The sequence below is a fragment of the Micropterus salmoides genome, unplaced genomic scaffold (assembly GCF_014851395.1).
Source record: "Micropterus salmoides isolate LMB-PRFRI ecotype aquatic unplaced genomic scaffold, ASM1485139v1 Ms_hic_scaffold_1, whole genome shotgun sequence".
NCBI lineage: Eukaryota > Metazoa > Chordata > Actinopteri > Centrarchiformes > Centrarchidae > Micropterus > Micropterus salmoides.
Window position 1 is genome coordinate 1373239 of NW_024040040.1, and position 18406 is coordinate 1391644.

General features: G+C 42.2%; 1 protein-coding gene and 1 long non-coding RNA gene across 2 annotated transcripts; one reads left to right on the forward strand and one right to left on the reverse strand.

The window, feature by feature from the left end:
- Nucleotides 1-1215: 1215 nt before the first annotated feature.
- Nucleotides 1216-2133, reverse strand: LOC119912749 (NLR family CARD domain-containing protein 3-like). Its single transcript, XM_038732047.1, has one exon. The coding sequence runs from the start codon at nt 2087-2089 to the stop codon at nt 1466-1468; it is 624 nt and encodes a 207-aa protein (XP_038587975.1). The 5' UTR covers nt 2090-2133; the 3' UTR covers nt 1216-1465.
- A 6662-nt stretch (nt 2134-8795) lies between these two features.
- LOC119917466 lies at nt 8796-10891 on the forward strand. The gene is made up of 2 exons (XR_005447288.1): nt 8796-10094; nt 10216-10891. It is a non-coding gene; the product is annotated as an uncharacterized LOC119917466 (long non-coding RNA).
- Nucleotides 10892-18406: the final 7515 nt, after the last annotated feature.

The following is an 18406-nucleotide window of genomic DNA, read 5'->3' on the forward strand; positions in this document are numbered from 1 at the left end:
CTCTGTTGCATTGGCACTAAAATTTCTATCTGGGTATATAGAATTCAGATGACTATTAGCACCTTGCCCCAGTGGGTATTTTAGTGGGATAAACTAATGTAGCCAGCTTACAAAAAAAGTATAGATAAAATAGTAGAGCTTTATTAATTGGTTTTGCATATTATGCATAAGCCTTTTTTTTCTTTCACCTTTAGTCATGCCACCCCATCAGCAGCCTTCCCTGCAGTTTTCATCATTCCTAAACTCCCCAGAGACGTTCAGACAAAGTTGGACCAAAAACAGGTGTGCAAGATTGAGACATCAGATCACAACAAAATCATATTAATGCAAGTTATTTGTATGTTTGATGTTACAGTCCTCACCCTTTTTTACATTGTTACAGGTTTCTGTCCAATGATGACTATGTGACAGTGTGTAAGGCCCTGATGTTGAAGTACCCTTTCTTAAAAGACAAAGAGGGCAATGGTTATGTGAGTTGACAGATTATTTATTTATTCTACCTAGATTACCAATTGCTCTATCAGTGCTCTCAGCCACTACACTCAGCCTTCTCCTGACAAATACATTTCAGTAGCACCTCAAGGCTTTCAGTCTTTGTACTAAGATAGGAACTCTCTCTGTACAGAGATGAAACTGGTTAAACTCTGAGTAGAATGTCAAAAATGTTTCTGTTCTGGGCAAAACACTTTCTACATGTGTGATTGTTCATATAACACTCAAATCCTCCATTAACCAAAAAGACCTCCTCTATCAAACTGATTGTGTGTAGCTGTAGTAGGCCTCTTCATACCTGAGTGTGTCCAGTCTCCAGTGTGGATCCTTCAGTCCAGCAGACAGCAGCTTCACTCCTGAGTCTCCTGGATGATTGTAGCTCAGGTCCAGCTCTCTCAGATGGGAGGGGTTGGAGCTCAAAGCTGACGTCATAGAAGCACAGCCTTCCTGCAAACTGCAAACACAGAAAACAACACTCATGGCCAATCATCTGAGGAACCTGTCTTCAAATAAATAAATATTACCATGACTGACTCATGGAGTTAACAGTAACCATGTCACTGTGATTTCTACAGCCATGCTAGCAGCTCTGTGAGACTGTACTAGCTAAATGGTTGCACCAGTATGCTCACAATGACAATTCTAGCCTGTTTATGTTTAGCATAAATGTAGAAGAAAATGTAAACTTTTGATTGACAAGTGACAGGGTTGATGAATCCTGACCTCAGGGTTTCCAGTGCACAGTGTGGACTGTCCAGTCCAGCAGACAGCAGTTTCAGTCCTGAATCCTGCAGATTGTTGTTACTCAGGTCCAGCTCTCTCAGACTAGAGGACTAGGAGCTGAGAACTGAGGACAGAGCTTCACAGCTTCTCTCTGAGAGGTTACAGTCACTCAGTCTGGAGAGACAACAGGAAGGAAACAAGTAATAACACATTTATTTATTTTTCCATTTGAAAGATATCAGAGTATTTATTACTGAATAAATTCCACTTGCAGAGCTTTCTTGGAGGCTTTGACCACTGGCAGCAGCCTCAGAAGAGCCTCCTCTGAAGCAGAGTATTTCTTCAGGTCGAACACGTCCAGATCTTTTTCTGATGACAGTAAGATGAAGCCCAGAGCTGACCACTGAGCAGGAGAGAGTTTATCTGTGGAGAGACTTCCTGAACTCAGGGACTGTTGGATCTGATCCACTAGAGAACGATCCTTCAGTTCATTCAGACAGTGGAACAGATTGATGCTTTTCTCTGCAGAGGGAGTCTTTTTGATCTTCTTCTTGATGTAATCGACAGCTACCTGATTGTTTTCTGAGCCACTTCCTGTCTGTGTCAGCAGGCCTTGTAGGACATTCTGATTGGTCTGCAACGAAATTCCCAGGAGGAAGCGGAGGAACAAGTCCAGGTGTCCATTGGGACTCTGTAAGGCCTTGTCCACAGCACTCTGGTAGAGATATTTTGATTTGTCTCCAAACAGTTTAGACCACCGGGATGTTGATTGTTCTTCTGCCAGCAGATTAACACCAGAGTTGATGAAGGTCAGATGGACATGAAGAGCAGCCAGAAACTCCTGAACGCTCAGATGGATGAAGCAGAACACCATGTCCTGGTACAGCCCTCTCTCCTCTTTAAAGATCTGTGTGAACACTCCTGAGTACACTGAGGCTGCTCTGATATCGATGCCACACTCTGTCAGGTCTGATTCATAGAAGATCAGGTTGCCTTTCTGCAGCTGCTCAAAAGCCAGTTTTCCCAGAGACTCAATCATCTTCCTGCTCTCTGGACTCCAGTGTGGATCTGTCTCAGCTCCTCCATCATACTTGGTGTTCTTCAGTTTGGACTGAACCACCAGAAAGTGGATGTACATCTCAGTCAGGGTCTTGGGCAGCTCTCCTCCCTCTCTGGTCTTCAACACCTCCTCCAGAACTGTAGCAGTGATCCAGCAGAAGACTGGGATGTGGCACATGATGTGGAGGCTTCGTGATGTCTTGATGTAGGAGATGATTCTGCTGGCCTGCTCCTTATCTCTGAACCTCTTCCTGAAGTACTCCTCCTTCTGTGGGTCAGTGAACCCTCTGACCTCTGTCACCATGTCAACACACCCAGGAGGGATCTGATTGGCTGCTGCAGGTCGTGTGGTTATCCAGAGGCGAGCAGAGGGAAGCAGGTTCCCCCTGATGAGGTTTGTCAGCAGCACATCCACTGAGGTGGACTCTGTAACATCAGTCAGGACCTCATTGTTGTGGAAGTCCAGAGGAAGTCGACACTCATCCAGACCGTCAAAGATGAACAACCTGGAAGTCTTCAAACCTGCAGATTCCTGCTTCTTTGGTTTCAGGAAAGAAGTGATGAACAAGTTCCACCAAGCTGTACTTTTCCTCTTTCAGCACATTCAGCTCTCTGAAAGTGAATGGAAATGTGAACTGTATGTCCTGGTTGGCTTTGCCTTCAGCCCAGTCCAGAGTGAACTTCTGTGTTAAGACTGTTTTCCCAATGCCAGCCACTCCCTTTGTCATCACTGTTCTGATTGGTTCATCTCTTCCAGGTGAGGCTTTAAAGATGTCTTCTTGTCTGATGGTTGTCTCTGGTCTGTCTGGTTTCCTGGATGCTGTTTCAATCTGTCTGACCTCATGTTCATCATTGACCTCTGCAGTCCCTCCCTCTGTGATGTAGAGCTCTGTGTAGATCTGGTTCAGAAGGGTTGGGTTTCCTGCTTTAGCAATCCCCTCAAACACACACTGGAACTTCTTCTTCAGCTTAGATTTAAATTTACGCTGACAGACTGCAGAATGACTTCCTGAATGAAGACACAAAACAGATCAATCAGTGACTGATAAAGTTCATGTGACAGTTTCATTTCCTTACATAAACATGTTTCCCTCCATCTGTTGAGCCATCAGTAAATGTCCCGTTTATTAGACAGTTGACGGAAAAAATCATTCTGGAAGATGAGTTACTTAATTTCCTTGCTGTAAAAATTAAGACATTGAGCCAGGACGAGACTGTCCTCCTGGCTACAAACACTTTTGACTCCAAGTGGACAGAGTCCTCCAACAAAATGTAGTTTGAACTATGCTCTACTACACAGAAGAACGTCTCACATAAACATAAAGAGCTGCCTAAAAGTACTGAATGAGTGTGGGGAGGATATCCCCAGGTTTGTCTGAATTGCCACCGGTGATATTTACTAACATGGATGTCTCGAGAAAATTGAACTTGGGAAAATGGAACAGTTGTCTGCTGAGGTCTGCACCTTGAAATGTGCGGTGCAGCTACAGACTGATGTTGGCAAAGATTTTCGTGCCATTACAATGGAAATGAATCGCCGTGTGGGTGTATTAGAGTGTTCTATTAACCTGGCTCACGGCGATGATATGGACACGCCGGCTGTGAGTGTTGGGGCCCATGGACTGGGCGATGTGGCAGGTGGGGCTGCACCATTGGGAACCTTCGGTTTTTCATCTGCAACGTGGGCCACTGCTCTGAGTGTGGAAGATGCTACAGCAACGGATGGTCCCAGTGGATTAACATCATTGACAGGCTCTCCAAAATGGAGTCATGTTGCCAAAAAGGGTCAACGTCAAGTCCGAGAGAACACTACTAAACCAGGATTGCGCACTGGACAACCCGGGCATTTACATTTACTCATTTGGCAGATGCTTTTATCCAAAGCGACTTACATTTGAGGAACAACAAAGCATCAACTACAGATCTACAACTGACAATACATTCTAGTAAGAGCAGCGATAAATACTAGTGAGAGCTCACAGTACATACAGTGGGTACGGAAAGTATTCAGACCCCTTTAAATTTTTCACTTTTTGTTTCATTGCAGCCATTTTCCAAAAATCAAAAAAGTTCATTTTATTTCTCAGTAATGTACACTCAGCACCCCATCTTGACAGAAAAAAACAGAAATGTAGAAATTTTTGCAAATTTATTAAAAAAGAAAAACTGAAATATCACATGGTCATAAGTATTCAGACCCTTTGCCGTGACACTCATATTTAACTCAGGTGCTGTCTATTTCTTCTGATCATCCTTGAGATGGTTCTACACCTTCATTTGAGTCCAGCTGTGTTTGATTATACTGATTGGACTTGATTAGGAAAGCCACACACCTGTCTATATAAGACCTTACAGCTCACAGTGCATGTCAGAGCAAATGAGAATCATGAGGTCAAAGGAACTGCCTGAAGAGCTCAGAGACAGAATTGTGGCAAGGCACAGATCTGGCCAAGGTTACAAAAAAACTTCTGCTGCACTTAAGGTTCCTAAGAGCACAGTGGCCTCCATAATCCTCATAGTGAAGACGTTTGGGATGACCAGAACCCTTCCTAGAGCTGGCCGTCCGGCCAAACTGAGCTATCGGGGGAGAAGAGCCTTGGTGAGAGAGGTAAAGAAGAACCCAAAGGTCACTGTGGCTGAGCTCCAGAGATGCAGTCGGGAGATGGGAGAAAGTTGTAGTAAGTCAACCATCACTGCAGCAATCCACCAGTCGGGGCTTTATGGCAGAGTGGCCCGACGGAAGCCTCTCCTCAGTGCAAGACACATGAAAGCCCGCATGGAGTTTGCTAAAAAACACCTGAAGGACTCCAAGATGGTGATAAATAAGATCCTCTGGTCTGATCAGACCAAGATAGAACTTTTTGGCCTTAATTCTAAGCGGTATGTGTGGAGAAAACCAGGCACTGCTCATCACCTGTCCAATACAGTCTCAACAGTGAAGCATGGTGGTGGCAGCATCATGCTGTGGGGGTGTTTTTCAGCTGCAGGGACAGGACGACTGGTTGCAATCGAGGGAAAGATGAATGCGGCCAAGTACAGGGATATCCTGGACGAAAACCTTTTCCAGAGCGCTCTGGACCTCAGACTGGGCCGAAGGTTTACCTTCCAACAAGACAATGACCCTAAGCACACCGCTAAAATAACGAAGGAGTGGCTTCACAACAACTCCGTGGCTGTTCTTGAATGGCCCAGCCAGAGCCCTGACTTAAACCCAATTGAGCATCTCTGGAGAGACCTGAAAATGGCTGTCCACCAACGTTTACCATCCAACCTGACAGAACTGGAGAGGATCTGCAAGGAGGAATGGCAGAGGATACCCAAATCCAGATGTGAAAAACTTGTTGCATCTTTCCCAAAACGACTCATGGCTGTATTAGATCAAAAGGGTGCTTCTGACCATGTGATATTTCAGTTTTTCTTTTTTAATAAATTTGCAAAAATTTCTACATTTCTGTTTTTTTCTGTCAAGATGGGGTGCTGAGTGTACATTACTGAGAAATAAAATGAACTTTTTTGATTTTTGGAAAATGGCTGCAATGAAACAAAGAGTGAAAAATTTAAAGGGGTCTGAATACTTTCCGTACCCACTGTATCACATCAATGGGGTAGATACCTAGGGAAGGAAGTAAGAGTTAAAAAAAAGTGCAATCAAAACAAAAAAGTGCAATGAATACATTTATCTGACGCTTTTATCCAAAGCGACTTACAATTGCTTCACATGTCAGAGGTCACACGCCTCTGGAGCAACTAGGGGTTAAGTGTCTTGCTCAAGGACACAATGATAGATATCTCACAGTGGGAATCGAACCCAGGTCTCCCACACCAAAAGCAAGCATCATATCTATGAGCCATCACCACCCAATACAAATAATTGTAGAGGACAGAAGAAGAAGAAGAACACAGGAAGTGCATGTTAGCGGTTAGGAGTTACAGGTGTTACAGGAATTGTTCTTGGAAGAGATGAGTTTTCAAGAGCTTCTTGAAGTCAGAGAGGGACGCCCCTGCTCTGATGGTGTGCGGTAGCTCGTTCCACCATCGTGGTGTCACAGATGAGAACAGGGACTGGGATTGCTTTGTGTGAAGGGATGGCAAGTAAGAGCTACAAAGCTCTTAATGGTCAGGCACCATCTTATCTTAAAGAGCTCATAGTACCTTACTACCCCACCAGAGCACTGCGCTCCCAGAATGCAGGGTTACTTGTGATTCCTAGAGTCTCCAAAAGTAGACTAGGAGCCAGAGCGTTCAGCTATCAAGCTCCTCTCCTGTGGAACCAGGTTCCAGTTTGGGTTCAGGAGGCAGACACCATCTCCACATTTAAGAGTAGGCTTAAGACTTTCCTCTTTGATAAAGCTTATAGTTAGGGCTGGCTCAGGTAGTCCTGAACCATCCCTTAGTTATGCTGCTATAGGCCTAGACTACCGGGGGATTTCCCATGATGCACTGAGCTCCTCTCTCCTCTACTTTCTCTCCCTCTGTATGCAACCTCATCCCATTATTGCATGTTACTAACACAACTTCTCCCCTTTCTGGTAGTCTTGTGCTTTCTCGTCCTCTCCTCTCTCCTCCTATCACTTCCTGCAGGTTTTCTGGCTCTGGAGCTGTGGAGTCTGGATCTGTGGTTGCAGGTCACCTGCTGCCCCCGTGTTCCTGCTCAACACCCTCTGCTGCAACGACTATTGTTACTAGTCCTATTGTTATTATTGTTATTATAATCATTAACATTATGATTGTTATCATTAACACCACTATAAATATCTGTACCATTTTTCATTTAGTCTATAGCAACATCACCTTTGCTGTCTTGCATTTGTTTACTTGCCAAACTTCCCGCTGGCTGCCATCACCTTAATTATTGCCGTTGGCTAGAAAGAGGTTACAGGTTTATTGTTGATCATGTAACCTTACAGTTTTATTTAGTTATAACATTACACTGGTTTGAGAGTCTGCAGGGTTTGTTGACTTACAGTAGTTTATAAGTTGTCATTAATTGTAGATACATTGTACATTAGGCTACATGGTTGTGCTCTGTAAGTTAAAAACAGACAGGTTTATTGTTGATTATGCAAAATCACACTTTTATTTAGTTAACGTTACACTGGGTTTAAGAGTCTGGGGAGTGTTTTGTCTTACAGTATTTAATAAGCCATCAATAATTGCATTATACATTACATGGTTGTGCTCTGCTAGTTAAAAACAGGTTAACAGTGTTCCTTATAGCTCTGCAGTTTTATAAGCAACCTGGATTGAACGCAGCAGGTGATATATATTCATTCTAACCACGAGAGACTTGAGACTTGACTTGGGCTCTAGACTTGTGAGCATCTCTGGGCTGTGTTCAGAATTAACCAATCACAGGTAAACTTAGGTTAACTAGAAGTCATTACACACCTGCCATCATTTAAAGTGACTCTGATTAATCACAAATGAAGTTCAGCAATTCCAAGCGGATTTTCCTGATATTTTCTCAGATGCATCTCCGAGCAAAAGTCACGGTCCGCAGAGAGCTTCCAAAGCATCAGAGAGATCTCATTGTTGAAAGACATAAGTGAGGAGACGGGTACAAAAGAATTTCCAAAGTATTAGATATACCATGGAACACAGTGAAGACAGTCATCATCAAGTGGAGAAAATATGGCACAACTGTGACTTTACCAAGAACTGGACGTCCCTCCAAAATTAATGAAAAGACGGAAAGAAAAGTGGTCAGGGAGGCTTCCAAGAGGCCTACAGCAACATTAAAGGAACTGCAGGAATTTCTAGCAAGTATTAGCTGTGTGGTACATGTGACAACTATCTCCCGTATTCTTCATCTGAATGGGCTATGGGGTAGGGTGGAAAGACGGAAGCCTTTTCTTACAAAGAAAAACATCCAAGCATGGCTGAAGTTTGCAAAAACAAACATCAAGTCCCCCAAAAGCATGTGGGAAAATATGTTATGGTCTGATGAAACCGAGGTGGAACTTTGTGGCCATAATTCCAAAAGGTATGTTTGCTGCAAAAACAACACTGTACATCACCCAAGGACCAGCAAACCCACAGTGAAGTATGGTGGTGGCAGCATCATGCTTTGGGGCTGTTTTTCTTCAGCTGGAACCGGGGCCTTAGTCAGGGTGGAGGGAATTATGAACAGTTCCAAATACCAGGCAGTTTTGGCACAAAAACTTGAGGCGTCGGTTAGAAAGCTGAAGATGAAGTTCACCGTTCAGCACGACAACGACCCAAAGCACACATCCAAATCCACAAAAGCATGGCTTCACCAGAAGAAGACTGATGTCTTGGAATGGCCCAGCCAGAGCCCAGACCTGAATCCAACTGAACAAATATATAATATATATGGGCAAATATTGCCACTTCAAGATGTGCCATGCTAATAGACTCCTACCCAAAAAGACTGACTGCTTTAATAAAATCAAATGGTGATTCAACAAAGTATTAGTCTAAGGGTGTGCACACTTATACAACCAGGTTATTTGAGGGGTTTATTTTTCATTTTTCCCCCTCACAGATTTCAATTTGTTTTTCAATTGAATTGTTGACATTATAGGTCACATTAAAGGTGGAAAACGTTCTGACATGATTTATCTTTGTCTCATTATTTTACATCATAAGAACCTGGCATTTTAACAGGGGTGTGTAGACTTTTTATATCCACTGTATAGTCCATGTATGCCGACATAGTTCATGCTCTGTATGAAGGCAGTAAGCCCTATTATAAACATAAAAATAAGAACCCTTTAACGTCCTCTCAATCATTTGGAAGACCACATTTTAAGTCACTCAGTGAAGAATGTATTGAACTTAATTCAACCTGTTTACAGTTTTTCTCAATTGCTAAAACACTAAACCCTATTGTCTGAACCAAATGCTCAGTCAATCACTCTTTTGGTAAAACCATAAGCACTTTTCACCTGTTTAGACACAACTTGCCAACATTTTCATTGTGATGCATCCGTGCTGCATAATGGTGAGCACAGGTGACAAAAGTCAAACCCAATTAAAGCACAGGTGTCACCACTTGAACACAACAACTCAAAATTGATCACACTTGTGGCTAATGATGTGGGGGAACATATACAGTAAGCCAGTTCAGAGAGCACTGGTTTGTGAGGCCCTACAATGGATAGAAATCTGAGAGAGAGAGGAGATCGAGGTCGAGGTGGTCAGCGAAGACAAAGAACAGTAATATCTGATGAAATCAGAGCTACTGTAATTGACCATGTTCTTGTCCATGGTATGAGTATGAGGGCGGCTGGACAAAGGGTACAACCAAACATCAGTAGATTCACTGTGTCCACCATAATCCGAAGATTTAGAGAAGAGAACAGGTAATTACCTTTTTTTGACATTATAGTACAGTATGTAAATGTTGACAGCAATTACTGTATGACATACTATATACTGTTCCACAGTATACTGTAAGTAAATACTGTATATGTTTCAGTACATCACTGTACCAATGTACTGTAGTATTGTAATGGAGGGTTGGTCTAACTGTTTGCAGGCCTAGTATTCCATGTATATTTTTTGTAACTCCATGTTCTCTTTTTGTAGAATTGAAAGACTGCCACATGGGGTGGGAGGGCAGGTATGTTCTCCCCGCACCAAGAGACCCTAATTGTTGATATGGTCCGTGAAAACCATGCCATTAAACTGAGTGAAATTCAGCAGAAGATCATTGAGGACCATGTAAATTTTGGGGGTATCAACAGTGTCAGCCTCTCTGTTGATCGTGTCCTCAAGCGCAACAGACTGCGCATGAAACAACTATACAGAGTGCCCTTTGATCGCAACTCAGACAGAGTGAAAGAGAAAAAATTCCAGTATGTACAGCTTGGCATATATCCAGACACATTCAATGTTGATTACTATAAGTAGTGATTTACTGTAGTGGCCTAAATAACTTTTTCCGTGTCACTTACAAAACTATATCTATTTCTACAGAGGGTTTTTCAACTGGATGCAATGGAAAGACCCCATGAATACATCTACATGGATGAAGCTGGGTTTAATCTCACCAAAAGGAGAAGGACAGGCCGTAATGTGATTGATCATCGGGCCATTGTTGGTGTTCCTGGGCAGTGTGGTGGCAATGTCACATTATGTGCTGCCATCAGCAATCATGGGGTTGTCCACCATCATGCCAACCTGGGGCCCTACAACACTCACCTCATTTCCCTCAATCACATGCGAGATGCTCTGTTAGGGCAGCAGGATGAGCATCCCATCTATGTTGTTGTTTGGGACAATGTGAGTTTTCACAGAGGACTCGAGGTTAGAGAGTGGTTCAATATGGTTTTGCAACATGCATTTAGCCTACAGTGAACAATAAACATTTATTTCTCCAGCTTCATGTCCTGAGCATTGTGTTTTCTATTTTTCTACGTAGTGTTTAGTGACTATTCAGTAGTGTTATTAATTTTGATTGACTCGGGGCATGATTTGACAACATAGTTCAGTTTTGAGCACAGATTGAACTGCCCCGAGTTTTTTTTACAAGTACTAGGTGTAAATGCACAAGATTTCTGTTTTGTTTTTTGTACAAGTGCTAAATGCACAGGGTTTTTTTGGTTTTGCAACATGCATTTAGCCTACAGTGAACAATAAACATTTATTTCTCCAGCTTCATGTCCTGAGCATTGTGTTTTCTTTTTTTCTACGTAGTGTTTAGTGACTATTCAGTAGTGTTATTAATTTTGATTGACTCGGGGCACGATTTGACAACATAGTTCAGTTTTGAGCACAGATTGAACTGTTTTGAGGTGAAAGTTTGGTTTTGCAAGAAGAGTCTGAGGTTTTGTGAATGTAGCTTGAAAATTGGGTTTTGTGTTCACAGTTTAGAGAAAAGGAGAGCAGCTTTCAAGAAATGTGTCTTAGCACTCGAGAAAAACTGTAAGCCATCTCTTCCATTCGGTGTAGGTATGCTGTGCTAAAAAAAAATCCACTTGATGTCACTGTTTCTTTAAGCAGCATGCCTTTTCACATACCCTCCTTACAGGAAGTTAAAATAGTAAAAACTTTCTGATATCAAAGCTAGTGGATTGGATTGTATTTCTGCTGAACATCCAAAAAATGCCAGTATAAGAATAGCTCTTTGCTTGCCATGTGTTTTACTGTTTTTATGATACATGGTGTATTGCCAGACTCCATGTTGGCTTTTCTATTAGTTCCAGTCATTAAGGATAAAGCTGGTCTAAATAACTACAGGCCCATTGTGTTAGTGAGCATATTGTCAAAGGTACTAGAAAGAATTCTGCTGGACAGATTAAATGAATTTATCAATACCACAGATAACAAGTTTGGGTTTAAAGCTAAACATGGTACTGGCTCTAAGGGAAATTGTGAAAAAAATATAGCGAAAAAAAGTCATTAGTTTTTAGGTGTTTTGATTTTGATTATGTGTTTGTATTGATTCTTCTAAAGCATTTGACCGTGTAAATCATAGTAAAGTGTTTAGCAAATTAAGGCAAAGAGGGGTGCCCAAGTATATTGTGAGAATTTTGGTTTACTGGTATGCCCACCAGACTATGCAAGTGAAATGGGGCTATAGGTATTTTGTCACCTGCTCTTTTTAATCTCTATATGGATGATGTGTCCAGGCAGTTGAGAGCCTGTAATACTGGGTGCATGATTGGTAATTCCATAGTGAACCATATTATGTATGCAGATGACTTTGTGGTTTTTAGCCCAAGTAGTGCTGGATTACAGCAGCTTCTCACAATCTCTTCGGTATATGGTGTGGAACATGATATCAAATATAACGCCATTAAGAGTGTCGTTATGATCTTCAGAACTAAAGATGATAAATGTTTCAACTATCCTGATTTTAAACTGGCTAATCATAAGCTTAGTGTCTGTAAGAAGGTGAAATACCTTGGTCATTTTATCACTGATAAAATGACAGATGATGAAGATATTTATAGGCAATGTCGCATGATGTATGCATAAGCCAATATTCTCTTACGTAAATTTAGGGCATGCACCGTTGGTGTAAAGATATCTTTGTTTAAAGCATATTGCACACCGTTCTATACTGCGCACTTGTGGTCAAATTATAGAAAGTCAAGTCTATTGAAATTCAAAGTAACGTATAACGTTGCAATTAGAATATTACTCACAAGAGTAAGGACCTTTCATGCTGTTTTAAGAAACCTAATGTTTGAATTCATTTGCCGGCTTAATGGGTCACACAATGAAATAATATTGGGCTTAACTAACATACGGCTAAGCACTACACGCTACCAATCCCGTATGTGGAAACACTGGTGTAACTGTCTCCTGGTAGAACAATGATTTTCTTTTTAAATAATTTTACACTTTTTATTTTTCTAATGATGATTTACTATGGAATTTTTATGTGTAGTTATGTGTGTTTGTGGATATGTATTTATGTATTGTTGTGGGTAAGATTTGGACCTTGAGTCTGTAATAAAGTTTTGATGATGATGATTTAGAGAAATCCACTTACTGCTCTGCAGACGCTCAGCCAGCTCCTCCTGCTTCATTCTCCTCATGAAGTGCAGTGTGATCTTCAGAAATGCCTCCCTGCTGCTCCTCCTTTGCTCTTCCTCCTCACCGTCCAACACCTCCTCATCCTCCATCTGACTCTCTAAGCATTCTGGGTAATCTGAACTCAGACCCTTCTGGATCTTCTTCAGCTCGTTCTTCACAAAAGTGACAATGTTCTCCTCCAGCAGCTGGAACAGAATATTATATGAAGGACACAATCAAAGTCAAATCATGGAACCAAACATCAGATCCATGTTGGACAGACTGACAATCCACTGGTCTAAAAAGTGCAGCGTGGAGATTATTGTGAACAGAATAGATGGAAAAGTAGTTGTTGTACATGTACAGACCATAAATATGGAGTCCAGGTGTGTTTGATGCTGCTGGGCAGACTGACCACAGGGAACCTCTGAGCTCTCCTGGTGGACTCTGTGGGGGAATCATGAAGAGTTAGCTCACATTATGTCTGTCCACACAGAGACAGACACAAGGTAAAAGTCCTTTGAGTTAAAGTGTTGATCACAGCATCAAATCAGATGGTTTCCCTTGACTTTAAAGTGTTGGTCGTACTGCTGATCCCACTGTGAATCAACAGTTCTGTCTGCATTTCTGTGCAGCTTTCAGTTTGCTGTGTTGGTTCACCAGCTTGACTGGTTTTATCCCCCTTCCCTTTAATACTGTGGACAGCAACACACAACTCATACAAGCTAACTGGATGTGGATGGATATGTGCTAAAAGAAAGTTGGAGTAGCTATCTAGGGAAGCGAACGAATGCTGAACAAACATCCACTCAGAATGTTTGGCGAAAAAAAAGACGATTTTCCTCTAGCAGGTATAAGAATCGGGACCGGTTTGAGTACTCAGTGATTAATTATGCCTTTTGCTATCCCTGCAGTAAATTCAAACCGTCAGATACAACGTTCACTGTCCCAAGGGGGATTCTCTGACTGACTAGATTAGATTAGTTGGCACTCTAGATGTTGAATCTAAATATGCTGTAGTTTATACATTCCAGAGGAAGGTGATGAAGGAGACCCCACAGACAAATGGAAAATGGACAATAGCAAACATTGTTCGTACTTTCCACTCTGGACACATTTTGGAATGGCTCTTTACTGTGGCCAGCCTAAGGCCTTTTATTGTGGCCAGCCTAAGGCCCTTTATTGTGGCCAGCCTAAGGTCTTTTATTGTGGCCAGCCTAAGGCCCTTTATTTTGGCCAGCCTAAGATACACCTGTGCAGTCCCCATGCTGTCTGATCAGCATCTTGATATGCCACACCTGTGAGGTGGTTGTATTATCTCAGCAAAGGAGAAGTGCTCACTAACACAGACTCAGACAGATTAGTGAACAATATTTGAGAGAAATAGGCCTTTTGTGTACATATAGAAAGTCTTAGATCTTTGAGTTCAGCTCATGATGAATGGAGGCAAAAACAAAAGTGTTGCTTTTATAATTTTGTTCAGTGTGTATTGTTTTTATCTTAGAAAACATATGTTTAAGTATTGCAATCTGTCTCTACTAGAACACAATTAACAATGGAAGTGTGATTTGTTTTTTTGTCATTAGGTTATAATTGATTTATAATTTTTAAAATCCTCTACCCTTGATGTGCCGGTGTGAGGCATATAGTGCAAGATAAATGTGGTTGAATAATGGTTAGAATGTTACAGGTGGAGGTGGACACATGATGGAGGGTAAAGAGAAAGTGAGAGTAAACAGATTCTTGGTGCTTAAATTATAATAATATGACATTATCTCTGTGTGTTTCTGTGCGTCTCTGTGTAAGCAGGTCAAACTCACCCAGTTTCAGCAGAGGATTGTCCTCCTCTAAAATCAATCAAGCCATGCTTTGACCGGTCACTCTTGAAGGAGATACAGCTGGGCTCAGGTCCAGGTCCAGGTCCAGCAGAGTCTGGTCCCTGCTGCTGCTCTGGGCTTCAACACAACACACACAGAGCTTTGAGAGTGAATAATGATGGTGGAGTGATTTGAGTCCTGGACAGTTAGAGATCCTCATCTCACCTCTGAGCTTTGGTCTGGCTGTCATGTTCCCCACACAGAGTGCTTTTAGAGGGAGGGACTCCCTCCTCTCTGTCCTCACACTGACTCATGCTGCTCAACTCACATCCACTTTCACCTGGAGAGGAAACACAAATCATTCATCTGCACATCAACTCAAATCCTCCTTTCCATCATTTCTCCTGGAAAAAGATCAGCTGCTCCTCCACTGATTGGCTGCTAGTTTCTGTTTCATATCAGTGGCAGCTGAATGCAGTCAGACAGCAGCGTGAGGCAGAGGAAGCTGCCATCAGCTGCTGGACTTCTACTATCAGTCCACTAGATGGAGGCATGAAGCTGCAGCCCAGCACACACACCTGCATGGAGGAGCGGACACATTCACTGAAGGACTGAAGGTTCTTTAATATTCAGTAAAGTGGTGTTCATTTTTGTACTTTATTCAGTTTTAATGTTGTGATGGGAATGTTTTTATTCAGAATTAAAGTATTTGAATATGTGCGTCCTGTGCTGCAGCTGCGTTTCTTGTGCAATCCTCTGTCATAAAAAGTCAATAAAGCTGAACCTGGAGAATGAGCCCAAAGTCCACAGAGTTAAACTGTCCAATGAAAAGACTGTGCTGAGATAACACTGGTCTCCCTGCGACATGGCGACTATGGCTTGTAATAGAGTATTTATAAACTGCAGATTTGATCCTTTTAGATGTGAATATTTTTCTACCATGAAAGATGAATGCTTTTAGTAAGTTACTGCATATGACTTAGAGTATTAGTATAGTTTTATATGCATTATATCTACACTTAATAATACATCTACTGCAGTCAGAAGCCCTTTCAGTTGTGGCCCCTGGCAGCGGCATAGAGTACTAACGACAAAGACACGGAGAGACAGCGTTTCCATAAAAAACAGATATAATCACGTACCAGAGCCTCCTTTGTTGTGCGTTTGGAGAAGTGAAGCGTCTGCTGAATCTTCTGTAATGACATGTTGACGAGGAAAACATTTCTAATGTGTTGCATTACCTTCAGCTGGAGAATACTATCTGCGCCATGACGGCCAGAGAAGTGATCTTTGAACAGGAAACACCCAGAGCAGCACATTACTGTTAATCATTAATTACATCTGTTAATAAGTTGTGATGAACTCTCTGAAGAGCTGGAGGGTGAGGACATGTTGGTTTGTAGTTACTTGGCTTCCAGAAAGCAGAGATCTCTTTAACTGAGAGCTGTTACTATGGTAACATAGTTGGTCAGTTAAAAAGTCTAACAAAATTGAAAAAGGTCAACAATCCTGTTCAGCAAATATTTTCTCAAAAGTCACTGATTTCACTGCGGTCTGACACTTTGAGTTCAAACACAGTTAAACTACATATCAGACAATAATCTGGAGTTTTGTAGAAGTTTACGTTATCAGGAGAGTAGAGAAGCTTCCCAGCATCCACCAGGAGAAATACACTTGTGAAGTTCAGCGTTGTTATACAGGGAGACTGACTCACTCTCCCTAACCGCAGACTACGGGCATTGTCACCATCCATTCACTTCCTGCTCACCAGATCCAGGACCAGATCAAGCTCAGCAGAGGCCAGATCATAGCCAGCAGCCATACCAACTTGTAGCCTGCTTCTGCTTCATTCATTCAGAAGCAGTGACAAAACACGATTTTTTTGGTAGAAAAAGTAGAATTGCAGTACAGTAATCAATACAACATGTTTCTGTCAACTCACAGCTATAAAACGACACAGTAAAATGATAGTGTACTGGTCAACACAAATAGTTGTGTAAGGGATGGGGTGGATAGTTTTATGGATCAAGTCTTCTGTGTCATATCCAACTGAGGATTGACCCCACCTAACGATCTCCGCATGCCCCCTCCATTGCTTGCAGAAGAGGCATTAGGCTGGTGGTTAATTACTGTCAAACGTTGAGCTGAAAAGAGAAATGGGGAGTAAGGCGGCAGGTACATAGCTGTGAAATTATTGGGGTTTGGTGAACCAGTCCCTGAGCAGAGCAGCACAGTGAAAACTAACTAACCCAGATGACAACAAAGATGGTCTGCTCTGGTCTGTTGAGCTGCATTATTTAGGGCTTCCACAGAAGTTCTTATGTTCGCAGTATTTTAGGGCCCTAGGGTGGCATCACGATGGACAACTTCCTGCAGACTAACAGGGGCACACAAAGTGATATTGCCCCAGAGATGCCCAGGGACTGTTGGGTCAGAGGTACGACCAGGCTGGGCCAGTTAAGTCTGGTCCCCACCTTCACCAGCTTAATAAACTTTGTAAAAAATTACTCCATTAGCTTTCTATTATAGTCAAAAACTCCTCTGGAGACGGTCAAGAGTCGGTGCTAAAGAGTTTATTCCAAAACAGGACAGATAAACCCGTCCAACATCCCAGCAGGTCGGAGGATGAAGTCCATCCTGTGGTCTCTTCTGCGCTGGTTTGCCCTCCTCTCCTCATGATGAACTTCTTTTCTTCTGTTCCTCAGCTGTCAGTTATTACTGCATTGTTGACTTTCTGCATCTTTATACTACTGGATAAGAAGTTCATCATTTACATTTCAACTTCAGTCTCACCGTGTTTTTTAAAGGTTACGCATGCTTAAAATCACACAAAATCGTATTTTTTAAACAGTTAATATAAGAATAACATAAGTAAAGTAGCATTTTCCATTTATTCTTGGTTTCTTACAGCATTCTTGATGTTATGCTGGCTGCTTTCTGCTTCTCATCTGTCTGTCGTGAAAATGCTCATCGACTATCCGTCGTGAAAACGTTAAGCAAGAATTCCTTCAGAAAATTCACTCAAAGTTCACACAGGCTCTCAGCATCAGAGGTTGGAAGTTGATCAGTAATTATTAAGCATCTAGTCTTAATATTAGCAGATTAACACATCAGCAGTTCACCATGTAGTCACAACAGTAGATAACAGCAGAACGAAGCATGCACTGTCACAGCAGATGTTGAACCCCTGCAGCCTCTCCTATGGTCATAATCTAGTAGATGACAGTTTCAATTTTCAATTTTATTTATATAGCGCCAAATCACAACAACAGTTATCTCACAGCGCTTTTCATAAAAGAGCAGGTCTAGACCGAACTCTGTGATGTTATTTACAGAAGCCCAACAGTTCCCACCAAGAGCAGCACTAGGCGACAGAGGCAAGGAAAAACTTCCTTTAAGAGGCAGAAACCTCGAGCAGAACCATGACTCAGGGTGGGCGGCCGAGAGAGAGAGAGAGAGAGAGAGAGAGACACGACGAGAGAGAGAGAGACGACGAGAGAGACACGACGAGAGAGAGAGAGAGAGAAAGAGAGAGAGACACGACGAGAGAGAGGGAGAGAGAGACACGAGAGAGAGAGGGAGAGAGAGACACGACGAGAGAGAGAGAGAGAGAGACACGACGAGAGAGAGAGAGAGAGAGAGAGAGAGAGAGGGGAGAGAGAGAGAGAAAGAGAGGGAGAGAGAGAGACACGACGAGAGAGAGAGAGAGAGAGAGAGAGAGAGAGAGAGAGAGAGAGAGAGAGAGAGAGAGAGAGAGCCTACACAAACTAGACTAAATGAAAAATGGTACAGATATTTATAGTAGTGTTAATGGTAACAGTCGTAAT